General features: G+C 34.1%; 3 protein-coding genes across 3 annotated transcripts in view; 2 read left to right on the plus strand and 1 right to left on the minus strand.

Moving 5' to 3' along the window:
* The first annotated feature begins 141 nt into the window (after positions 1–141).
* On the plus strand, positions 142–1243 carry LOC126965485 (putative uncharacterized protein DDB_G0286901). Its single transcript, XM_050809119.1, has 4 exons — positions 142–290; positions 523–773; positions 828–1019; positions 1074–1243. Exons 1-4 carry the CDS (start codon positions 142–144, stop codon positions 1241–1243), a joined length of 762 nt encoding a protein of 253 aa, XP_050665076.1.
* Positions 1244–1487: 244 nt separating this feature from the next.
* Positions 1488–13307, plus strand: LOC126965486 (putative uncharacterized protein DDB_G0282133). The gene is made up of 6 exons (XM_050809120.1): positions 1488–1621; positions 1741–2861; positions 3036–4241; positions 4302–4647; positions 11048–11194; positions 13100–13307. Exons 1-6 carry the CDS (start codon positions 1488–1490, stop codon positions 13305–13307), a joined length of 3162 nt encoding a protein of 1053 aa, XP_050665077.1.
* The window catches only part of LOC126965424 (pancreatic lipase-related protein 2-like), a 51312-nt gene continuing 36065 nt past the window's right edge, over positions 11609–26855 (minus strand). The window contains exons 3-8 of the mRNA XM_050809033.1: positions 26681–26819; positions 23773–23886; positions 21203–21354; positions 19715–19935; positions 17203–17359; positions 11609–15754 (exon numbers count right to left, since the gene is read on the minus strand). Of these exons, the coding sequence (XP_050664990.1) occupies positions 15643–15754; positions 17203–17359; positions 19715–19935; positions 21203–21354; positions 23773–23886; positions 26681–26819 (895 nt within the window). The 3' untranslated portion in view covers positions 11609–15642. The remainder of the gene's footprint in view (positions 15755–17202; positions 17360–19714; positions 19936–21202; positions 21355–23772; positions 23887–26680; positions 26820–26855) is intronic.

Genomic DNA, 26855 nt, shown 5'->3' on the forward strand with positions numbered 1-26855 from the left:
CTTCCGAAGAATTTATGTAAATGGAACACCAACTACCTGGACGCAGCATACAGGTCGTTATCGACGGTTATTGCTTGAACCCGTGAACGCTTGAATTATCCCAGGGTGTGTGCTACCCTGATTCTTCTGCATATCAATAAAATGTTGGACGCCTCCAACTTGGACTGCTGTGTAGACTACATTACTGGTGATGTCATGTGCCATACACGGACCATGCAGGTCTCCATCGAGAAATCTTCAATCACTGCCGGAAGAAACTTATGTATTTCATCGAGTCCTATCTTGAGGAGGTCCCGGAATAAACCTTGCCCAATTTAACCCGCAGAAGTCTCAAGTTTGCGCGTTTACCGCTAATACCCCACTTGTCATATCACCGCTCCTCGAGAACACTTCCCTTTAAACCTCCTCTAGTATTGGCATACTGAGTCTCGATATCAATAAATATCGAGCGATTGCCAATCTAACCGAGTCATCTGGGAGTGCTAGCGATCCTAGAGAATTATATGATAATGATAATAACAGTGTTAGCGATCCTAAAGAATTAAATGATAATGATAATAACAGTGCTAGCGATCCTAGAGAATTATATGATAATGATAATAACAGTGCTACCGATCCTAGAGAATTATATGATAATGATAATAACAGTGCTAGCGATCCTAGAGAATTATATGATAATGATAATAACAGTGCTAGCGATCCTAGAGAATTAAATGATAATGATAATAACAGTGCTAGCGATCCTAGAGAATTAAATGATAATGATAATAACAGTGCTAGCGATCCTAGATAATTATATGATAATAACAGTGTTAGCGATCCTAAAGAATTATATGATAATGATAATAACAGTGTTAGCGATCCTAAAGAATTAAATGATAATGATAATAACAGTGCTAGCGATCCTAGAGAATTATATGATAATGATAATAACAGTGCTACCGATCCTAGAGAATTATATGATAATGATAATAACAGTGCTACCGATCCTAGAGAATTAAATGATAATGATAATAACAGTGCTAGCGATCCTAGATAATTATATGATAATAACAGTGTTAGCGATCCTAAAGAATTATATGATAATGATAATAACAGTGTTAGCGATCCTAGAGAATTATATGATAATGATAATAACAGTGCTAGCGATCCTAGAGAATTAAATGATAATGATAATAACAGTGCTACCGATCCTAGAGAATTAAATGATAATGATAATAACAGTGCTAGCGATCCTAGATAATTATATGATAATAACAGTGTTAGCGATCCTAAAGAATTATATGATAATGATAATAACAGTGTTAGCGATCCTAGAGAATTAAATGATAATGATAATAACAGTGCTAGCGATCCTAGATAATTATATGATAATAACAGTGTTAGCGATCCTAAAGAATTATATGATAATGATAATAACAGTGCTAGCGATCCTAGAGAATTATATGATAATAACAGTGTTAGCGATCCTAAAGAATTAAATGATAATGATAATAACAGTGCTAGCGATCCTAGAGAATTATATGATAATGATAATAACAGTGCTACCGATCCTAGAGAATTATATGATAATGATAATAACAGTGCTAGCGATCCTAGATAATTATATGATAATAACAGTGTTAGCGATCCTAAAGAATTATATGATAATGATAATAACAGTGTTAGCGATCCTAGAGAATTAAATGATAATTATAATAACAGTGCTAGCGATCCTAGATAATTATATGATAATAACAGTGTTAGCGATCCTAAAGAATTATATGATAATGATAATAACAGTGCTAGCGATCCTAGAGAATTATATGATAATAACAGTGTTAGCGATCCTAAAGAATTAAATGATAATGATAATAACAGTGCTAGCGATCCTAGAGAATTATATGATAATGATAATAACAGTGCTACCGATCCTAGAGAATTATATGATAATGATAATAACAGTGCTAGCGATCCTAGAGAATTAAATGATAATGATAATAACAGTGCTAGCGATCCTAGAGAATTATATGATAATAACAGTGTTAGCGATCCTAAAGAATTAAATGATAATGATAATAACAGTGTTAGCGATCCTAAAGAATTATATGATAATGATAATAACAGTGTTAGCGATCCTGAAGAATTAAATGATAATGATAATAACAGTGCTACCGATCCTAGAGAAATATATGATAATGATAATAACAGTGCTAGCGATCCTAGAGAATTATATGATAATAACAGTGTTAGCGATCCTAAAGAATTAAATGATAATGATAATAACAGTGCTAGCGATCCTAGAGAATTATATGATAATAACAGTGTTAGCGATCCTAAAGAATTATATGATAATGATAATAACAGTGCTAGCGATCCTAGAGAATTATATGATAATAACAGTGTTAGCGATCCTAAAGAATTAAATGATAATGATAATAACAGTGCTACCGATCCTAGAGAATTATATGATAATGATAATAACAGTGCTAGCGATCCTAGAGAATTATATGATAATAACAGTGTTAGCGATCCTAAAGAATTAAATGATAATGAAAATAACAGTGCTAGCGATCCTAGAGAATTATATGATAATAACAGTGTTAGCGATCCTAAAGAATTATATGATAATGATAATAACAGTGCTAGCGATCCTAGAGAATTATATGATAATAACAGTGTTAGCGATCCTAAAGAATTAAATGATAATGATAATAACAGTGCTAGCGATCCTAGAGAATTATATGATAATAACAGTGTTAGCGATCCTAAAGAATTATATGATTATGATAATAACAGTGCTACCGATCCTAGAGAATTATATGATAATGATAATAACAGTGCTACCGATCCTAGAGAATTATATGATAATGATAATAACAGTGCTAGCGATCCTAGATAATTATATGATAATAACAGTGTTAGCGATCCTAAAGAATTATATGATAATGATAATAACAGTGTTAGCGATCCTAGAGAATTAAATGATAATTATAATAACAGTGCTAGCGATCCTAGATAATTATATGATAATAACAGTGTTAGCGATCCTAAAGAATTATATGATAATGATAATAACAGTGCTAGCGATCCTAGAGAATTATATGATAATAACAGTGTTAGCGATCCTAAAGAATTAAATGATAATGATAATAACAGTGCTAGCGATCCTAGAGAATTATATGATAATGATAATAACAGTGCTACCGATCCTAGAGAATTATATGATAATAACAGTGTTAGCGATCCTAAAGAATTAAATGATAATGATAATAACAGTGCTAGCGATCCTAGAGAATTATATGATAATAACAGTGTTAGCGATCCTAAAGAATTATATGATTATGATAATAACAGTGTTAGCGATCCTAAAGAATTATATGATAATGATAATAACAGTGCTAGCGATCCTAGAGAATTATATGATAGTAACAATGTTAGCGATCCTAAAGAATTATATGATAATGATAATAACAGTGCTACCGATCCTAGAGAATTATATGATAATGATAATAACAGTGCTAGCGATCCTAGAGAATTATATGATAATAACAGTGTTAGCGATCCTAAAGAATTATATGATAATGATAATAACAGTGCTAGCGATCCTAGAGAATTATATGATAGTAACAGTGTTAGCGATCCTAAAGAATTATATGATAATGATAATAACAGTGCTACCGATCCTAGAGAATTATATGATAATGATAATAACAGTGCTAGCGATCCTAGAGAATTATATGATAATAACAGTGTTAGCGATCCTAAAGAATTAAATGATAATGATAATAACAGTGCTAGCGATCCTAGAGAATTATATGATAGTAACAGTGTTAGCGATCCTAAAGAATTATATGATAATGATAATAACAGTGCTAGCGATCCTAGAGAATTATATGATAGTAACAATGTTAGCGATCCTAAAGAATTATATGATAATGATAATAACAGTGCTACCGATCCTAGAGAATTATATGATAATGATAATAACAGTGCTAGCGATCCTAGAGAATTATATGATAATAACAGTGTTAGCGATCCTAAAGAATTAAATGATAATGAAAATAACAGTGCTAGCGATCCTAGAGAATTATATGATAATAACAGTGTTAGCGATCCTAAAGAATTATATGATAATGATAATAACAGTGCTAGCGATCCTAGAGAATTATATGATAATAACAGTGTTAGCGATCCTAAAGAATTAAATGATAATGATAATAACAGTGCTAGCGATCCTAGAGAATTATATGATAATAAAAGTGTTAGCGATCCTAAAGAATTATATGATAATGATAATAACAGTGCTAGCGATCCTAGAGAATTATATGATAATAACAGTGCTAGCGATCCTAGAGAATTATATGATAATAACAGTGCTAGCGATCCTAGAGAATTATATGATAATAACAGTGTTAGCGATCCTAAAGAATTATATGATAATGATAATAACAGTGCTAGCGATCCTAGAGAATTATATGATAATAACAGTGTTAGCGATCCTAAAGAATTAAATGATAATGATAATAACAGTGCTAGCGATCCTAGAGAATTATATGATAATAACAGTGTTAGCGATCCTAAAGAATTATATGATAATGATAATAACAGTGCTAGCGATCCTAGAGAATTATATGATAATAACAGTGTTAGCGATCCTAGAAAATTGTATGATATAAACGAGGATGTATTTGTAATATTCCTAAAATAGATGAAGTTCAGACACAACATTTACTGTCGATGATCTAATGTATGTTATCATAATACATTGAATAGGCCAAATATTGACATCACCGCAATAGAATAAATAATAACAAAAATTTAATTATTCTATTATATAAACGAAGAGGATGCTTATTTCATTTTGAATTTTAGAGGATAAGAAGTGTCTGACGTATAGACGAATATAATATTATAATGGGCCCCGGATTGTAAGTATAATTAATTACTATTATTTTTTAATATAGATTTATTTAAACAATCAATTTTCTTTTTGTTTGGCTTGGTATTTGTTATTGGTTTTAATATTTTTTGTGATTTTATTTGATTTATTCGAAAATCGGTCACTTATAGTAAATAAATATTTTTATTGTTAAAAGAATGCTTATCATATAATTTCTCTCATATTCTCATTTTCTCACTTTCCTTTCGGTCACTTATAAGTAAATAAATATTTTTATTGTTAAAAGAGTGCCTATCATATGATTTCTCTAATTTTTTCATTTAAATTAATTAATCATTATTCGATATTAGTTCTTTCTTAATTATTATTAGGTGACCATTTGTAGACCAAGCAAAAATACCACATAACTTTTCAGTTTTAAACCAGTCTGGCTGGAGGCTTCACAAGCGAATGTGTCTTGCAAATTAATTTTGGATTTGTAAATACTTTAAAGCCTTCATAAAATAATTAATAAAATTTTGTTTGATCAATATTTGCGGTATGTCACAGTGATTCTTGTTTTAAAAAGTTTCATTATAACAATAACAAAAAAGAGTGTGTGTACTTATGTACACGCGTTAGAAGTTATACTTCTTTGGCGTATGGAAAAATAAATCAAATTTTAACAAATAGTTAAGTTATTAGTAAATACTATCACCGTCGTTTATGAAATTGATTTAATAAAAACACCAAAATAATATTTATTTCTTCACACTGTTTAATTGTACTGCTACGAAACATGTGTTCTAATTATAAAAATACTAGAATATACAACTTGAACATAGTTATCGATTTTCATGCCACCTAGAACTAACGTCGTGGTGTAGAATTCAGGTGTGGGTGTGCGCGCGCATCGTAAAAATTCACTCTCATAATTTTTCTCCATCGCGCCAAAAGAAGTATAACTTCAAAAATATAGTAAACCTTCTTAAAATTCTTTTAATAAATCACTACATTAGGTACCTGTAAAAGTACGGTGCACACTAATGAATGCAACCTCTACCGCCAGCCAGATAGCCCTCATAACCTCCGGGAGAGTGACAGAGAGAGATAGCATATCTAAAAACTAGCCTACCTTTCTTGTTTTGCCGACGTTGCTCTTAAACTATAATAACAACAATAATTGACATTTGCCTCTTTAATAAAGTACTACTTTCGCAAATAAAACTGAAAACACAATTTTTATGAACGATGCGGGATGGCTTCATCTACAGAAGCCATAACCTGACAGTTGAACGAAGCATACAAGATTTTATAAACGATAAGTCACTCGAACGGTTGTTTCATTTTAATAGAGCGCTCGCACGGAACGAGAGAGCTCGCGGATTCAATTCCCGCATAGTTAAAAAAAATTGTTTTCAGTTTTATTTATGTAATTAATCCCAGAAGTGAGGATTACCTTAAAAACATAACAAATTGTACTGCTTTCGTGTTAATTAAAATATGTTTAATATGACCTGAGTACACTTAAAGTTTTGCACCTCTAGCTAATCGGAAATATTTGAATTTCGAATGTTATACGTTTTGAAACGTTGCAACCTTCTTAGTAATAAAAAGAACAATTGGCGGGAAATCAGTTGTAAATTGTTTTTTTATCAACAACGTTTTTTATCAACATGAAAGTTCAAGTACGCAACGAAATTGGAATTAAGTCGAAAAGATTTTAGAGCGATGAATTTTTATGATTTCAAAAGATCTCTCTCTCCGCAAGACTGTGCCGCTCGTCTTCAAAATGCTTTTGGAGAGAAACACCTTGCTTGAGCACCGTGAGACGATAGTTTGCTGAATTTGAGGGAGATCGGATTTCTTTGCATGGCGAATTTCGTGAAGGGCCTTAAACTGCCGACAACGACAATAATGTGGCTACTGTTAAGCGGCTAACTTAAGAAATCCCGCGGATTACCTATGAGACAATTCGAGGACTATTATGGATTGGTATGAGCTAAATTAAGAAAATTTTACACGAAGACTTGAAAGTTCGGAAGCTTTGTTCCGTCGTTGATCCCTCATGAACTGACAGCGGAGCAGAAGCGGGCTCGCGTGGAATGGTGCTCACAGATGCTAATGAAGCAAAAAGCTGCGTTCTCCTACATCATGACAACGCTTCTTCACACCCGGCCAACAAAATTAAGTCATTTTTACCTTCCGAAAAATTACAACTCGTCACCCATCCTGCACATAGTCCCGACCTTAGCACCCTGTGATTTCTGTATTTTCCCCAAAATCAAAGATTTGATGAGAAGTTTCACTTTTAGCAATTCAGCAATGGCAGTGATAGCGTTCAATCAGCAACCTTAAATATTTTTGGTATTTTTGACTTGGCACTTTATCATATCCGACAATATACGAGAAAATTGTTAAAATTTCTGTTTGTATTCGGTTAGTTTTTACTAAAACAGTACAATATATTTGGTTTTGCAGAGCGATTACACTAGTATTTTTAGTGTTTACTACATTTTGGACTGCAAAGTTTGTAACAGATATAATTGAACGGACACAGCCCACAACTATTTCACCGAGCACAACAAGTGTCACTACATCAGATCCTATCAGAATCAATTATATTCATTATGTGGGATAGAATTTCTATACACACACCATAGTTCTCAAAGTAAGTTCTCAGCCATAAAAAAGAGAACTTCAGTTTTGTAAGTGACGTGTGTACCATGAGTTGAATATACATTACAATATTGTTAAAGATGTAAGCTCAAAATAATATCAACTTTTCCCAATATCAATTAATTGCCTTTTAACTTTTGTTGCCATTTTACCTTTTATGTTGTAATAACATGTTTGTAGAACTGATTCTATATCTATCAAAAGTACGATAAATAATCCTCCTACTTCTTCTTTCTCCTTTACTTGGCCCATGGCACAGAGTATGTACAAAGTACTATCTACTCGCCTCAATAGGGCTACTGGAAACCCAAGCAAGGCATCTATTTTAGTGGATCAGTAGCCTTGCTGTATTCTTAGTACACTTCCCTGTAGTGATGGTTTAATTTTATGTAATCATTTTATTGTAAATATAGTTATGAACATTGTTTTCTTTATCCTAAAACAGAGTACACATTTCAGAAAGTTTTGATGTTCACACGTCTACTATGGTAGGTGCGGCAAACTAAAGCAAAACGGGTGTAACTAACTGTAACTAACTATAGTATATGCACTGTAGTATAGTGTAGTAGTATATTTGGGTAGTACAACAATGTGTGTTAGCCACACCCACTACATCCATTTCTTATTTATTTATTATGAACGATCAATAGAATTACAAATGATACGTTAACATAAAACATACTACAGACAAGTCGAACAAAAAGTTAAAATAAATATAATAAATTAAAGGCTAATAAATAAACTAAATGTATGTGTTAAATTTATACGATGAATGGTATATGAAATGAAAAATTAAAATTATCTTTAATCTTAACATCTAACTGACATCTACATCTGCAGAATCGAGTGCTTTAATTAATTTATCTCGATATTTTGTTATTTTGTCGCTGTACAGATCAATAGACTTATCCCTAACGTTAAATTCATTGTTAAGTCTACTTAACCGGGGTTTTAGGGAATGAAGACCGAGATTAGTCCTATGGGTTGGGTGAGTAAGGAGTGAAATAGGATACCGCGGAGTATGGCAGGGAAAATTGATCGATATTTGACCCAAAAGATTCGTGTCATTAGTAATACCGTTTAGTTGTAATTCGTTTTATTTTCCGTCGTGAGTATATCTTGAACAATTGTAGCCCTATGCTATATGGTAGTTGTTTGTCTTTCTGCGGTAAAATACATCACTTAATAACTGTTGTAATCCAGTTTGGACACGAGTGTGATTGGAATATTATGTAACATTCCGTCGGGCCCATGTGATGTATGCGGGTTCGTATGGCAAGACATGGCTTGACCATAATAGGTATTTATAATACTTTTGTTACATACCCGACAAGGGACTGTTGCTCGTTATGTCATTATTCCTTTAAAAAAGTATCTATGAACTTATGTTCGCACGTTAGAAGTAATTCCTCTTTTGCGTGGCAAAGTTGCAGAATCGATCGACTTACACCACCTTAACGCAACATAAGTAATATAATTGAATAAGCGATATTGACTCTACCTTAAAGATTATTTATGCTTGAATTCGATCGTACTGAGCAACTAATAACTGCCAGGTATGCTATTCATTCCTAAAGGTTCATCTGTTTCATTGAGATTTATTTGTTGTTTTTATTCGTTTTGTCGCAGCGCTGATACGCGTGTCCTTAATCTCGTTGGGAATCGGTATTTTAGGTACCTGCTGTTTCTATATTAAGAAAAAATTCTACAAAAGAAAAGTATGTCATTGTTTCTTGATAATACAACTATTTTGTAGCGTTTTGTTATGTCATACAATTTTTACAACAATCATCCGCGATTGATGTTCTCAAAAAGAATGCTGCATTTTATTTATTTTTTATTTTAATATCTTTTAGAAACTTACAGCTAGCGACTTACTAAGATCTTATGGTACTGAAAGCATTTTATAAGCTACCGCTCTTATACAATCGAATAAGATATTTCATTTGCTAGTTTAAATAAAAATGTATTACAGGTACTTATGAGTTATCATAGTTATTATTCGAAAAATTTCTACTTTTTCTTTCATTCAGAATTGCTTACGTGGTTGATTAGATATCTCTTCATGAATCCATCCCCCATTCAAAGTTTAATACTACTTCAGACAAGTGCGACAAGCGTGGACTCTTTTTATACGCTTTATATTAGCTTCACCTGTATCTTTGTATGTTTGTAACCGACTTCTTTGGGCGCGATTTTGACCCACTTTAAACGGCTAGATTTTGTTTAAACTTTGTAGATTTATCAAGGACCGATGACATTACACTAATTTGATAAAATTATTCAATTTTTCAATTTGCAAAATATGATTTTTGTTTATTTATATAATTTTCATCTATAGTCGATAAGGCAGGAATTGATGTTTAAGTACTTAATAGTTTTAAAAATACGCTTTTATAGAAAATTCTAAAAAATGAAAAATAAATAATAGTTAAAAAAAAACTAAAAAGCACGCTTTATATAAAATTCAACTAAAAAATAGAAAATAAATTTAAATTGAAAATAGTGTAAAAAAAATATATTTTATTGTAAAAAAAGCGTGGGTTGCTTTTAAGATATTATTAAAATAATAATTCTTCTACACCCCACGCTATTTTTACAATAAAATATATTTTTTTTACACTATTTTCAATTAATATTTATTTTATATTTTTTAGTTGAATTTTATATAAAGCGTGCTTTTTAGTTTTTTTTTAACTATTATTTTTTAAATCCAGTTTTAGTGAGCCTTTTTTATTCTTAAGTGAGCCAAGTGTAATGTAATCCATTTAATCTATATATTATTATGTACGCTTTGTATATTAATTATGTTCAATGTATAATATTAATTGATTTCAGATTCCTTCTTTTGGGAACTATGCTTTTTGGATTATATTTAGCGATATACAAAGTGAAAGATAAACTTAATTTATTATCAGACGAAGACCACGAGCGATATGGGAAACTGATGGATCACAATGCGACAATGTTCAAATGATTTTATTATAAAAAATATTTTAATTATAATTTTTTTATTTTAATAGTAGGTACTATAATATAATATTTACATTTTAAGCAGTTTCTTATTTTTATATGATACCACTCACTTCTGGGTTACCCAAGTCAATTTGTATTAAAATTTATGAACGATGCAGAATTCGAAGCCGCGCTTCCTGGGATTACGTCCAAGCCCTTCTATCAACTAAGCCGCATGAGTACGCATGTGTCGTAAATCTTGGTATGTTTGTTCAACTCTCGGGTTGTGGCTGCATCTACAGGAGTAGATCCTGTATAGTTGATAACAAAATGTATATTAGGAAATTGACTTGAGATGTCGCCCTTTCAAATCTAAAGTAAAAATCTAAGTTACAATTTTTCGACGTCGACTACTTGAGAGATACAAAAACTAAGACTCAAAAGTTCAATTTACAATCTACATAGAAAAAGGCGTATTCATCATATTTATTTATGTATTGTAACAGAAGAACTAAAAGTCGATGTCCTTAAACCGTAAACGTTTTACATTAGGCGACATTTATCCTGCGAACTTGTCGCCCGATACGACTTCTACGTGTCGGACGAAGTCGCGTGGGACATCGCATGCGATATCGTCGACGCTCGGATACGGACCGTATGCAACTTTTTATCTCTTGACAGACACCCGACGGCATTTGGGTAATTAGGACTAAAGTATATATACAGTATAATATATATATATATATATATATATATATATATATATAACTATATTTATACCGTATATAGTTAATACCGAAGTTATTCATGGCTTTGGAACATCAAAAAGTATGACGCATGGGAATCCATCGTGACTACGTTCTCACGCTCCCCACCTCAGTAAGTTGATGACGATAGACTTGTGCACGAGGTACCCGGCACCACCCTGTGACAGTTTGTCGTCCTCCTAGAAGTAAAGCAAGTGTCCGGAACTTAGGATTATTGAGTCCTCACCCTGTCATCGGAACTCAGATAGCCCCACGAAATACTATCGTAGTCTGCTCAAATCTTCCTCCAGTTCCTCCAAATTCTCGTCAGTCCCCAGTCTTGACATAAATGAATTAAAAAACTAAATTCATGGAACTATTTTTATTTAGATTTGCCGCAATATCAATATTAATTAATCATAATTTCTGTCAATCTATTACAACTGTAAGGTAGGTAAAAGTTTTGGAGTGATATTTAATGACGAATAATACTATACATTCATTTCTAAATTTTAACTAAATGGAATAATATTTCCCCAGGTATTCCCATGACATGTTTCACCAGGCCAGATAAAATTTTAATTATAAAAAACTTAATATGTACAAACGAATAACAAATCAAAAAACACTTTTAGTAGAATTAACTCTTACACTGAACTTTCTCTTTGTTTTGTAATTGAAAGTTATAGTTTTTTATTATATTTTATACAGCTGATGGGGCACTAACTATATAGGAAAATACTTGGAACTTTATTCTGACTCTAAATACAGATTACGCGCGAGTTGAATGCAGAGTTCAAGAATGCGATAGTGCTGTGACCTTATTATAATTTATGACGATAGTGATGAGTGTGTCGATAAATTTAAACAATGCTTCAAATTCACCATTTAAAGCTAATAATTAACTCTTAAATTCTTGTCCTGCTTTTCTTCAACACACATGTCTAAATAATTTGCGCTTATGAATAAAAACTAGTTTCTTTTGGAACGAAATCTGATGGACTCGGATCAGTTAATAATCAAAAATAACAGGGGATCGCAACTTCAGTATTAACACAGTAAGCGTACGATAACAACGATAACTGACAAGAACGGCACAACACTACACTTCAGGCGCGCGAGGCGAGGCGTGCGGAGAGCGGGGGGAGATGCTCCCGCACGGTCCGCAGTCCCACTCAGGCCCCGACTGAAACCAACTCGCGCGATGTCTGTAGTCAATTAATATTTATTTTTAATGTTATTTCTCTATACATGATTGCCAAACTATCCACGAGTATCATTAATTTCTCACCAGTTAGGACATAACTCAACTTAAAATGATATAATCGTTGTAATTTTTTATATTTGTCAAATACACTCACGCGATACCATTATAAGGCACAACAGGTAATCGACGATAATCGTTATACACTACTAAGTTTTAATTTACACAAAAGGCGATTAGTGTAATTAGTTAAGAGATTGTAAAGAAGCATAATTTTTTTTTATACTGGATACTAATTATACTTAATAAACTTTTAACAGATCCTGCCTAACGCGTACATAATAATTATTCACATAATAGTCACTAGCAACCATGGAAGTGAACAAGAGGCAAGAACATTTTATTTTAGAGATTGAATTGCTTGTTTTCAGATAGTCTCTTACTTATCTGATTATATTGATTACTCATCAACAATTTTTTGGATAATTTTAAAGAAAAATTGTTATAAACGTATTATGACTATGATAATTAATAAAAAAGCATACAAAAATCACTGCTCAATCAATACTCAAAACAAATGAGAAAACGTTTCTTGTGTAAATAAAATCAATAAACGTTTAGACCAGTAATTTTTTAGATAAAATCATTGTGCAGGATCTTATTCAATTTCCATTTATCACCAAAACTGACAGATTGCAGACTTATTCAGCACAGAAGTCCAAACAAGTGCCTTTTTATACAAGAGCCAAAGCCAGAGCAACTATCCATAGGTCGCTGGTTCATATCCGGCTCGAAGGACCAAAAAGAGATGTATGGTCTGTTGATGACCATATGGGCTCTTTTGAATGTTGAAGATGAGTGAAACTACGATAGTCAGTAAGGAAAAAAGTATATTGTCCGGAATACTTATTCTAATGAGCTACTGACTGTGAATGTGAATGAAGGTAACGAACACACGCGGCCCTTGGAGGCAAAACTATAGGTTGATATTAATTAATTTATGGCCTGATTTATGGCTAATTGCGACTCCTTTGATGGAGAATTAAGGATTATGAGCACGAACGAGTCCCTTGGTGGATCGATGCATACTGAAGCAATTTTAATCTAATTATTAAAACGCGCGTGTCGCGTAAAAATGCTGACTTGAGAAATTTGCGGTTGCACCGTACAGCCTGAATTTGATTTACCGCTAAGCAATCTTGGGGAGACAAACCAATTGAGTGCCACGCCATACGCCGCTGAGACTGAGAAATTAGCTGCACCGTGCCGTCCGCGTCGTCAATCTATCTAGATGTAACAACCCTAGCGCTCGCGTCGGTATAAATTTCAATGAGAGTGCTGAGTTACGCTACTGTCCTATTGGCTACTTGTATTGTGGTACTTAAGTGTTCGAGCAGTTTAATTAATCGATAATTTAAACGAACTCAAAATACAATATTGAAAGACACATTTTAAGTAAAGCTTTGACCTTTAGATAATTTATATGTCTAGATAGAACTTCTTGCAACTAGGCAAGGCATGAAAACAGGCCAGGTTCATTGGTTAAGTGTGCATGACAGCAACGTCTTACACTCGCGTTTGCTGGAAATAGAGGCTAACCGTTCACCGCTATTTTTTTTAATGTATTCACAGCTGTTATAGTCTATCTAGATGTATAAATTATTTAAGTTTTGACCGTTGTTATTTCAAAAGATATGAATATCACTTTATTCACATGTATAACTAATTGCTTAAAACTAAATTAATTCTAATAACATGAAGATATTATAAGTAAATTTTTATTTGATCACAGATTTATATTATAACTAATTAAGTTTCTATAAAAATCAAAAATCGAACATCAATACACAATATACTAGACTTATAAATGTAGGCAAGGTAATTACGGAATTTTATTATATAACTACATAATTTTGGAGAGAAGTATTAGGGTGCGTACAAATTCCGCGTGGGAGTCGCGCGAGCCCATATTCGCACCTAGTTGACCTTCATTTGCCACACGAGCCAATATGTTGACACAAATTTAGTAGAACGTGATTGCCGCGCGAAGCCATTCCGGCTTGAACAGCCACCGGCAAGTGCCCCAATGCACTAGATTTTTCAGATACACCAAAATCGAAAGTGCCGTACGGCACACTACGCCCTGATCAAGTTTTGACCCTTATTTTGTTTACAATATGGTTTATTTTCAATAGCTTTCTGATACATTCAATCAAGTTATCCTAATGATAAGCAATATATTAATACACGTAAAATAATATGCATTGACAGGCTGCTGCGTGCGTGCCAAAATCACGCTGATCTAAGGCATACCGCGCCGCGGGGCCACTTGCCGATTTCAGGTGAATAGATAGACCAGTTCATTCTTGTAAACCAAATTAGCAATAACTTTAAAATTTCGGGCACCTGCAGACTCCTATAGTAGTAATAGTATTATAATAGTAGGAGAATATCAAAACAGGCAATTTAATTGTTAAATATCCATTTTTACATAATCGCCGCGCGAGCCTATACACCTACGGCCTTACAAAATAAACTTGGTATAAAGTTATAACTAAGCATAAACAAAGAATATGCAAAATGTTTACAAAATCGTTGACAATACTGTCAATACAATGATAATTCTGTAGTTTTTCGAATAAAAAGCTGCTTTGCAAATAAACGCGGGAAACGTTATACGTCCGAATAAACCAATCGTAAGCAAAATGTCTATTTGTAAACATTTTGCATATTCTTGGTTTATGATTAGTTATAACTTTATGCCAAGTAAGGCCGCTAAAATCTAAACTACAACTGTCTAAAACTGTTCGCGAATGAAAGACAGAAGTTCCTTTGATGCGCTTTCAAAAACCGATATCGAGGTTTTAATGGTTTGCCGTCCGTAATTTGTACGCACCGTTAAGAGCAAATATTATCTCTCCGTTTCGTTAAAGATAAAATAATTATTAGGCATGGTTGAAATATAAATGAGATTACAAATAATATTTCCTTAATCGTATAACTATTCTACATTCTAACCGAGCACCGTATTAGCTAGCTCATACTAATTAATTCAACAATAATCATCACGGACAGGATTTTTTTATAGATATTGCCTTAAAAAGTTCACAAAATAAAGTCTAAAGCAAAATAATGTTAATAATTTGTGCTGATGTAGTGTGATGTAATATTTTATGATATCTCAGACTATTTATAGTTTATTTTATATCAACTTTGTTTTTCGAGTTTTTCTTTTTATAATAAATTCCGTCTATTCCTTTTCCGAAAGGTGATGCTGCATTCGTCGTTAGATAATATGATCCTCGAGCGCTGAAAGTAATAACATACTATGTTACATAAAATATTAATAATAACTGATATATGTTGCAGGGAAGTTATGAAAATGGAGATTAGATCAAATCGTTATGTTAAAATAAGAACCAGGAGATTTCCCTAAAGAAAAGGTTGAGCAATCACCTCAATTCATGCTCAAAAATTGTCTGAAGCAAATCTCTGCCTTCGGGCTGCGCGACTATCAGGCAGAGTTTTTTTTCACAACTGTTTCGACCGCGCTTTGAATACAACGGCACGCAAAGTGACGAAATTTTATTAATTCTAATTAGCGTATACAATAGACTTTGAACATTACTGCCACAAAATTAGGTGTTAATTTTAAAATATATCTGTATAAGTTGATGTATACCTACACAACGCCACTCGGACATTTTTTGACGACCATTTAATAGGCGAATGGGAGTCTAGTTGTTTATTGTACGTCAATGCTGTCGTCTCATAATATAAGAAAAAAAAGACCCGCCTTAGGCCGATCCTACATTGGAAGTGGAAAATCTGGACGGTTTAGGCGGGTCTGGTCGGGAGAAATTCCTAACTGAACAAAACAAACATTGACGCGCCGTGTCCCCTCCTACACTGGAGCCAGTGCTCCCTCCGGGGAGGTGGAACAAGTCTGAACTGGTCTGACAACAACCAAACAGGTTTGTTTTTCGTCTAGTCCAGACTCCAGTTTTTCTGCTGGCTCTATACAAGTCCTGAAGTTGCTCCACTTAGCGTAGGTTTACTTCTATGTGATAGAACATAATGTAATCAGAAGTTTCGACAGTTATTCTATGATACTTTTGAATTTATCAGGGTGATTGAGCATAGGTAGGCAGGTTTTTTCTTTTTTTACGTGGATTTAATAATATTTTTCTGTCCAATAACAGGAAATCAATAAGTTCGTCGTCCATCTTTCAAGAGATCAAAGGTATCTATAGAAACTCACAAAATTTGCACTTTCCACCTTTGCGCGTCAGAGTTCACACAGTACTGACTCTGGATTCTGTCGAGTTCGTCCGCTCTTGTCTAGCTGCAGTGTAGGAACGCCGAGTCTGAACTGGTCTGGTCTGGCCGGGTCGGACCTGCTGGCCAGACTGACTCCGCTTCCAATGTAGGACCGGTCTTACAGTATTTCTTAGTCCCATTTCAGCTGGAAGACATCCACTGCTGAAAAAAAGGCCTTCCCCAAAGATCGCCATGACGATCGGTCCTGCGTTGCCCTCATCCAACCTACTCCGGCGATCTTGACCAGATCGTCGGTCGGCCTACCAACACTACGTCTTCCGGTACGTGGTCGCCATTCGAGGACCTTCTTGCCCCAACGGCCATCTGTCCGTCAAGCTTTGTCCGCCCACTGCCACTTCAGTTTCGCAATAATTTGGGCTATGTCGGCGACTAAGTTTTTTCTTAGTCCGGTGATAATTAATATTGATTTGAATTACCTGTGATCACAATTATCGCCCATATACACCATGCCGACTTCGGGCGTGGGGTTTTCTCTAAATTTATGATACGAGTCTGCAGGCGATGCTGGAAAAGCTTGAGGGTTTCTTATTGACTCTGCAAAGAACCACCAAGATCGCCAGTGACTGCAAAGATCTAAAAAACGAATTATATTCTGATTTGAGCTGCATTGTCACTGTTTATCGGTCGTCAACGAAAGAGCGCAATATATTTAATTAATATTTGAACGGCCTCACAAATAAACGAGGTATAAACTTATACCAGAGGATAAACCATGAATATGCAAAATGTTTACAAATAGACAATTTGATTACGATTGGTTTATTTGGACGTAAAACGTTTCATGCGTTTATTTGCAAGACTGCCTGATATTCAGAAAACTTCAGAATTATCATTATATTGACAACACTTGTCAGCGATACAGTCAACATTTTGCATATTCTTGGTTTATTCTGAGGTATAACTTTATACCAAGTTTATTTTTTGATTTGTCCATATGTGCGTTAGCTAGTGTAATATTCAATAAACTTAGGAGCTATTATACAGACAAACGCTGACTTTTAACGATGTGTCTATTAAAATCTGTTACAGTTACAATAGATACGTTCTCCTTTTCTATCCCGCTGTATCTCCATAAGATATGTGCTCGTACTTCTCTCTCGCACTAGAAATAAGGGATTGCTTGTAACATTTAATTCTAGAAGGCTTCATAAGATAAATAATAGCTTAAAGGGTAAATGTATACACTTCTATAATAAAGTCCCAGACACTGTTCAGGCATTATCTATAAATAAATTTAAATGTTTTATAAAAAAAATGGCTCTGTCGTAAATCCTATTACTCCACTACTGAATATCTAAATGATCAGACCGCCTGGGACTAGATTGTGATTATTTTATAGCGATAGAAATGACTGTACAATATTGTATACTTTTATTGAAAAGTGCGCAAAAAAGAATGCTGGGAGAGTTTCTTGCGCCGCTTTTTCTCTCTCAGAGCGCCATTTGTTTCCGAAGCGGTAGTAGTATCTAGTAGTTATTAGAAATGACATCAAAAAGAATTCTAAAGGAATTAATTTTGAGAAAATAAACGTTCTTCTATACGCTAATGTATTGTAAGTCTATGTATAATCCTATTTATGCCTGTTTATAAATCCGTTTTACATTAACAAAAATTAATAACCTATAGTCTTCCAAAAATATATATAAATGAAGAATTATTATGTTCGCGATGTGCGTGGTTTAAAACACAATATTAATGTGTTTACTTCTACTTGATTTCTGATTCGAAGGTTTGCTGGTGGATTAATAGGTAAATGACCAACATCATGTCAGTGGTCACTACGCCATAGGTCGCTTTGAGATGCGTTCCGACTCAGATCGTACTGTCACTGTGATGGGCAGATTATAGTATTTATTGAAAATTTATTGAATTAGGCGTTACTTTGCGGAAATCTATAACTATACAAATGATTTAAGCCAGTCTGGTGCCAGATTTTGGCGAGATAACACGTCCTGAGGATGCCTCGTGTAGAGGCGAAACACGTGTCGAATTGTTCTTTAAAAACAAAAAAAAATTATGTGGTGTCGTGGGACACCAAGTAGGAACGAAGTTCCTTCTGCTAATGTAGAATCGACACAAATTGCAAAAAAAATCGTGCTCAATTAGGTATTATACACTACTCGCTTGTGTATGCGACTGTCGCGCCTGCGCACGTCTCATTTAACGGTTTTATTCCACGCACTTTTTTCCACGGATTTTTTCTTACGGTTTTACTATCACATTTTTTTCAGTTCGATATTGGCGGAATTAACACTAAAGAAAGCGTAAATCATTTGTATATAGATGATAGTATTGTCGACATAATTGAATCCTGACTCACCTTAATTTGATTATCCTTTCAAAATAAACAAGTAGGTCGAAATTAGCTTGAACATATATTTCCTAAGTAACTGTTATTATTTTATTAGACAACGACAGTCCACTAATTGTCATACAATTTCGTGCAAATATAAAACTGTATTAAAGAATTGTCAGTAGAGTGGGCCATTAATAAATTTTGTCGATAGTACTTCATACTATCTTCTCATTAAACATACTATCATTTGTTTGAAATAATTTAATTTATGTCAAAAATATTTCTTATATTAGGTAATACAATTTAATTACGATTCAAATCTACAGTTTTCAATAGAAAAAAAACTAATAGTAAAATAAATTAAACTATTATCTTATTATACAATAAAAATATTTGTATTATTTAAAATAATTTATTTCGTTTCGCTACGTTTGCAGTAGGAATGGTTACAGGTACTATTTAAACGATTTGTTATTTTAAAGTGATATCCCTCATTTCTGGGCAGTGAACGCCCTTCTCGGGTTCCGTCCGAGCGTTCTACCAACTGAGCCAACCATTCGAGTCACGCATGGATCGTAAATCTTGGTACGTCTTGTTCAACTCTCAAATTTAATTTGTAAAATACTACTTACTATCATCGCTAAGAGGTATGGGAGCGAATCGCGGGCATCCTGGCTGTACACTTTTTCCACCGTTGGGCCAGAAGTCAGCCGTACCGGTCCTCACTGGAGCGCCGTATGCGCCGGCGTCGGTGTGAATGATATCAACAAACTCAGCGTCCTTCTCAGACACGTGCTCCATTAGGATACCGTCGGGATAAAACCCTGGAAAAGCTGGGTCTAACGCCGTCAACCTGGAAACAATGATCAATTACTAATGATGTTTTCCACTGAACACTTTGTCATTGCGTGGCATTGTATTCAAAGCGCGGTCGAAACACAACTCAACGAAAACACTGGAATATATAATAGACGCGGGATCCTTTACACGGGATGCCGGCTAGATTATGGGTACCACAATGGCGCCTTTTTCTTCCGCGTAGCATTTATGTGTAAGCATTATTGTGTTTCAGTCTGAAGGGCGCCGTAGCTAGTGAAATTACTGGGCAAAAGAGACTTAACATCTTACGACTCAAGGTGACGAGTGCATTGTAGTACTGCTCGGAATTTTTGGGTTTTTCAAGAATCCTGAGCGGCACTGCATTGTAATGGGCAGGGCGTAACAAATACCATCAGCTGAACGTCCTCGTCGTCTCGTCCCTTATTGTCATAAAAAAAGACAATTTTTGAGCGTGATTGCGAGACTAGTCGTTCATTGACTTCAATGCTTTTGGAGTGTAAACGTTACAGGAATGTTGTAGTAACCCCTACTAACCTGTAAGAATGTAATATCCTAATGTCCAACACTCGCTGTTCTTATTGGCATAAATAATCAATTCTCTATTGTTAAACAAACGGACTAGTAAAAAAAGAAGGACTCCGCGCCGTGATATTAGTATAAAGTGAAGTACCTTTATGCTAGTGTGTGTGCGGTTACGGGGTATACCAGACAATTTTTTTTTCTTATGGAATAGGAAGACAAACGACCGCCGCCCACAATCTCTTGCAACATCAGAGGAATCACAGGAGCGTTGCCGGCCTTTATAATATAATATTGTTTCCCGTAAGTAATTCTTTTATGAAACAGTAGGGCAAATAGTTGCACTCTCAAAACAAATTGAATTTCAGGAGCATAATCGTAATCGAGATCGTTCTGAAAACATCGCACTAGGACACTTATTCCATAGTTTGGTTATACGTGGAATATTTCCTTGAAAACCGCACTTTGAAGGAACGTCGCGCATAGCTCATGATGATTTTCTAGTTTCTGGCGTTTAGTGTTATATTGGAAATCGGCGGCAGGACTAAGATATGGTACATTAAGTTTATTCAAAGAAAACTTTGTAATGAACCTAAGTAACCACAAACAATAAATAGGTGGACAAGGGTTGAATAGAACTGAAATATATAGTTCTCTGCAAAGTTAGAATAACTTTTCGGAATCCCATAGTGTACGTACGACTTAACTTAAGTTTGTTGTTTTGAATTAAATAAAATATATAACCTGCTTGGGTTTCATACCTTTTAACAGTTTTTCCATATTTACTCTTAAGATCCCTCGCTAAGTAACCTGCAACATGACTTCCAAGTGAATGTCCTATTAGGTGCAGCTTGTCCAAAGACAGTCCCGACTCTATTAGCTGGTGCAGCTGTTCAGCTGCTGCTGAACCCACCTGGAAGTATATGGATACTGATGAGACTCAGAGCTATATGATAGTGGACTCGCTGAACCTGGCAGACGTTATCCTGCCAGGAAATACATTCTCCGTGTTCAAATATACTAAGGTCTATGGTCTTTGGTGGCAGATCAGTCGTATTGCTGAGTTGCCAGTGGTGGATTTCCACTGAACAATACCTAATATTTTATGTTCTATTATTCTAAGTATTATTCTGTTTATTTGTGTGTAAGTGTGTAGTTATCAAGTAGTTTATATGTATCATAGATAATAATAATTATTAAGTAGACTGTAATGAGGCCGTTCCCAATATTCAGTCTATCTCTTACTTTTGATAAAAATCGTAACTATCGTTGACTTTTCTGTCCCAATAAACTTAACGACGGTTACTCAACTTATCCGTACACGCTGTCTGTCAATGGGACGACGTATGGCTTAGCAGCGATAGAAGTTTGTATGGAAATTTCAATTCACGCGTCCCAATATAAGGCGATAAGAATGACTTATCAGGTATATTGGGACAGCTTCAGATTATTGACTGGTAATTACTGACAGCAGAAGGTAGTAATTTATTTCTATCTAAAGATAGTATATTGGGATCGGCCGTAAGTGTATGAGTAGGTATAGTCTATGTGTTAGTATACGTATAGCCCACAGGTCAATGAGACGAGAAAAATAATGTAAACAAACGAACCATTACTGAGTTATATTGTCATAAATACAAATAATATAAAAAAGTATACAGTTATATAAGGTCTTTTATTATGCAATCGAAAACTGCGTGTACCTACGATTCCAAGTCGTAGTTGACTGGTTTTTAATTGTATAAATGCCATGTCAAAGCGGTGTAATTATGACGTAGATAACATAGCAAGGTTGCGCTCATTACATGCAATTTATTCTCTGTGTGTCACAGCACGATGACTAAAACATGGTTTGTCTCGTTTTATGAGGTTGACTTATGGGTTATTTCTCGTTAACCGGATCTAGTTTTCTACTTTTTATTACATCAACGCGCGTATAATGCTTTTTATTTTCTTATTTACTTTCATATTGCAGTTTTATTGCTGGTTTTTCACGTTTTACAGTTATTAAACAGGAAACATTAAGTAATATTTTCCTATGTATATTATAACTTTCCTTGGAGATATTTAATGTTTATGTGTGTTGAGTATTCAAGATTTCTCTCAGCTCATACAGTCTTTATAATAAGTTGGAATGGTAAAAGTGTTTTCGGCAATTCAAGTGGTTTAAAATTAAAAGTCAAAAATATTTTATTGACATAAAATCAAAAGATTGCTCGTCAACTCTCCGGGACGATACGACATGGGTACCTTCAAGAAAAGCGCGTACACCTTCCTTAAAGGCCGGCAACGCTCTTGTGATTCCTCTGGTGTTGCATGAGAGTGTGGGTGGCGGTGATCACTTAACAACAGGTGACCCGTACGCTCGTTTGTCCTCCTAATCCATAAAATAAAAAAAATACTACAATCACCAAAATACAATTCAAATACATGATGATTACACAAAAGTTTAAACATATACATATTTTTTAAAAATGCAATTCAGTAAAACAATACAAGGCTGAACCATAAAATCCATAAAAAAAACTATAATACTATTCAATTCCACGTTTGTTTGCTTACGTAATCTTCAATACTCTAATTAGATTTCGACATAAGACTGTGTTTAACAAAAGATTTAATATTATTTTGATAATTCAGATACACATTTTGATAATTTATTGTAAAATTTAATATGATTGCATGCAAAAGAATTGTTTATTTTACAGAGCGTAGTAGGGGGCACTATAAGCTTGTACTTATTTCTAGTGTTTAAATTATGGTTGTCGCTTATTAAATATTAAATACCTTCTTGATTAAAGTGCTGATAATTGATACGCCCTGCCCCAAAAAATTCTGAGTGGCACTACAATTGCACTCGTCACCTTGTGACGTGACATAAGATGTTAAATCTCATTTGCCCAGTAATTTCACTAGCTACGGCGCCCTTCAGACCGAAACACAATAATGCTTACACAATTTGCTTCACGGAACAAAAAGGCGTTATATATATTAAATAATTTAGCCGGCATCCTGTGCAAAGGAGCCTCCCACTGGTAAATAGCCTTAGTCGCCCCTTACGACACCTTGGGGCTGGGACTTCCTTATTCTTTTAATGCCCCGGGACACAAGGCAAAAAATATGTCAAATTCTAGAAATAAAATTTCACGACAAACAATATTATGAATGTATACAACTCGATCGTAATGCCACCATAATAAAGTTCAACACCCATAAAATTTGCTTTTCCCAGGAGACAAATACCCGTACAGAAAGATTACATATGTCGCTAAAGATTACAACTCATTACCAGACGTGACTAACGGAAGAAAAAATAAAACAAATTCCGTACCTTTTTTGTGTTTCTAGCGGCATTGACTAAATAGGAACCATGGGCCATATTTGACCAATCTAATAGAATCACATTTACGTCCGGCCTTGCTTCTAGGTAAGCGTTGACAATGACCTGTAAGGAAAACAAACTTATATACCACCGCTTGCGTAAAGACACCTCATTTAAATTTATAATGAAAACGTCTTAAGGGCATACGCCGCTGTCTAAATCGTTTCTTTTTATATTGAATAAAATATATTCATTAGAAACGATTTAGACGTAGCATTAAAGCGATAGAGAGGTGAAGACGAGCACGCAAAAAGTGTCAAGAGGTAATTAGTAGGCGCCGCTTTATAAAGTTTTCACTTTTATAAAAGTGAAAACATCTTAGCGGCGTTGAGCACTTTTCTTGGGATGGATATAAAATGTTAAACTTCGTAAGACAGACGTTGAAATTATGGCAAATGAACTAGCGGTGAAAGATTTTAGGATTCAAATTTGTCGAAAAATTTTAAATTCATTTGATATACTAATATCAACATTGACTATAAACATACAGAGACGGAGCTCTAGACCAATACTCTGATTTTAGCAGTGTTAAGTGCTTTAATTTCAGCTTTTATAACTTTTTAAATCGTTATATCTCAGAAACGGTGGCTCGTAAGAAAAAAAGTATTGATACATTTTTTATAGATAATTTTATGATCTACAATTTTTGTTTGAGGTACTTTTATGATAAAACTTACCGTTTTGCTGAAAATCGCGAAAAGCTAATTTTTTGACCTTTGACCTTGAATAAAAAAATTCCATACACGGGAATGATGGGAAACTTTTAAGCATTGTTTATAATTATATTTTGAACAATTTTATTGATTTTTAGCTTGTTGGGACTTTATGTAACTTCACTCTCATTTTTTGGTCTAATGACCGGACTATAAAATGCCTTATAGCGCTAGGACTCCACGGACCAAGGGTCTCGACACCGAATGGGACAAGATCATATTCGGAGCCTAGACCCCTGTTATTGCATGCTTTAGCTTAAATAACTTAAGAGTAGTTATAATTTCATAATATTAATAGCCGTAAGAAAAAAAACGCAAAAAATGCTAGTAATCTTTTGGCGCGTTAAGCGACCATCTGGGCAGACCCTTATAAATAGAACCTTAGAAAATTTAAACGTCTAAATAGAGTCGCTCGCTACTAGACAACCGATGAAAATAGGCCGGTTTTATTACATTAGTATGCGTGACAAGCTACGTCTTACACTCGCGATTCGTATTGCACTTTGTGTTAGTGTTCAATGCTCAAAATAGAGGATAACGATTAGCCTCATATTTTTCCAAGTTTTCACAGCTGTCCCAGTATATCTAGACGTATAAATGATTTAAGTTTAGAACAAACAAAACCCTATTAATACTTATTGGTTTCAATTCGTCGCTCGAAAACAAGAACCTGTTCATATTAACTGTGCATTGCAAACAAGACAATTCCGACTAAATAGCGATTGTACCACAATACATTCTCAGAATATCTGCATATTGTTGATGTATTTGATAGGAATGAGAACTATATATACTACATTTAATACTTGTTTTGTGTTACGTATATAATAATTCAAATTCATATAGTTTTATTCATAATGTGATTAAAATCACTTATTGAACGTCTAAAACTACCATCCATTCAAATAGACTGCTTCAGACATAAGAAGAACGCGGGCGCAAGGAACTCAGCGGGATTTTTTTTTAATTCAAATTTTCGTTTCATTATTAACATGTTATATCGCACATAAAAATTTATTATTAAATTAGACGATCCATATAGCTTATTGGTTGTTTACCCAGCCCACTGATCTAGAGGTCCCGGGTTCGAGTCCCGGTAGGTGCAAACATTTATATGATGAATATGGAAGTTACTTTCCGAGTCATGGATGTTTGTATGTATTTATGTATGTTTAAGTAAGTATATTGTATTATATATATCATTGTCTTGTATCCATAGTACAGTTTGTGGTAATATTATTATTAAATACCCTGAGGGCGGTCGCTCCATTCCCAATCAGTGGTATCATTAAAAAAGTGATTTATGTTATAGCAACCTTAAAGATAAAGCTACACAACCGTTTTTTAATTTTTTTTTTAATTTCGTAAGACATTTGTTGGGTACTTTTTCATAGGACTTACATTGGGATCATTTTGTCAAAGCATATAGAAACAAAAGACTAACTAACTCGACTTAACCGACTAGTTGGCATAACAAGTCCATGTTTGTTCCTCGTGTTAACATTATGATTGTCACAGTTTCTAGCAAATTCGTAAATGTAGGTACTTATAAGTATTTTTTTTTATTATTTTTAATTAGGTATTTCTTTATGTTCCATATCCATAAGGGTATCAAGCAGGGAAAACATTAGAATGAACTGTTTGTCCGTCTGTCAGTCTGCGAGCAGGCTGTCTCTCATAAACAACAATAGTTAGATAGTTGAAATTTTGATAGGGTGTGTATTACAATACGTTATTATCCATCGTTATACGGTGGTATTTGCTGTCTGAATTAAAAAAAAATAAAAGATAAAAAAACTGAAAAATACGTCTTTAAAGAAATCAAACATAAACTGAGAATAGTGAGTCTGATAAGAGAGAAAGCATTGAGGTACAATTGATAGAGGAGTAAATGGCTTGTATCATCATTTCAGTCGTAAGACGTCCACTGCTGGACAAAAGCATGATGATTGGCCCTGCGCTGCCCTCATCCAACCTATTCCGGCGATCTTCCGTTACGTGGTCTTCAGTCATTCGAGGACTTTACTGCCCTGCCCATTACCACTTCAGTTTTCCATATAATATGGTTAAATAATGGTTTGTATATGGCACACAACAAAACTAAAACAGGTAAATAGAAATAGCTTAAAATCCACAAGGATTACCTGAATACTTTCCTGCTGCGCCGTTTCAATGAATCCATGCATATATAAGACGGTAGGGCCACTTTTATTGAAACCGTTGATAGTGAAAAGCCGTTCTGCTTGCGACAGCGAAATGTCCACGTATTCTTCACATGTGCTTCTGTGAATTAACAATTAAATATCAGATATATATGCA

This window comes from Leptidea sinapis, chromosome 7 (genome assembly GCF_905404315.1).
Source record: "Leptidea sinapis chromosome 7, ilLepSina1.1, whole genome shotgun sequence".
Classification (NCBI taxonomy): domain Eukaryota; kingdom Metazoa; phylum Arthropoda; class Insecta; order Lepidoptera; family Pieridae; genus Leptidea; species Leptidea sinapis.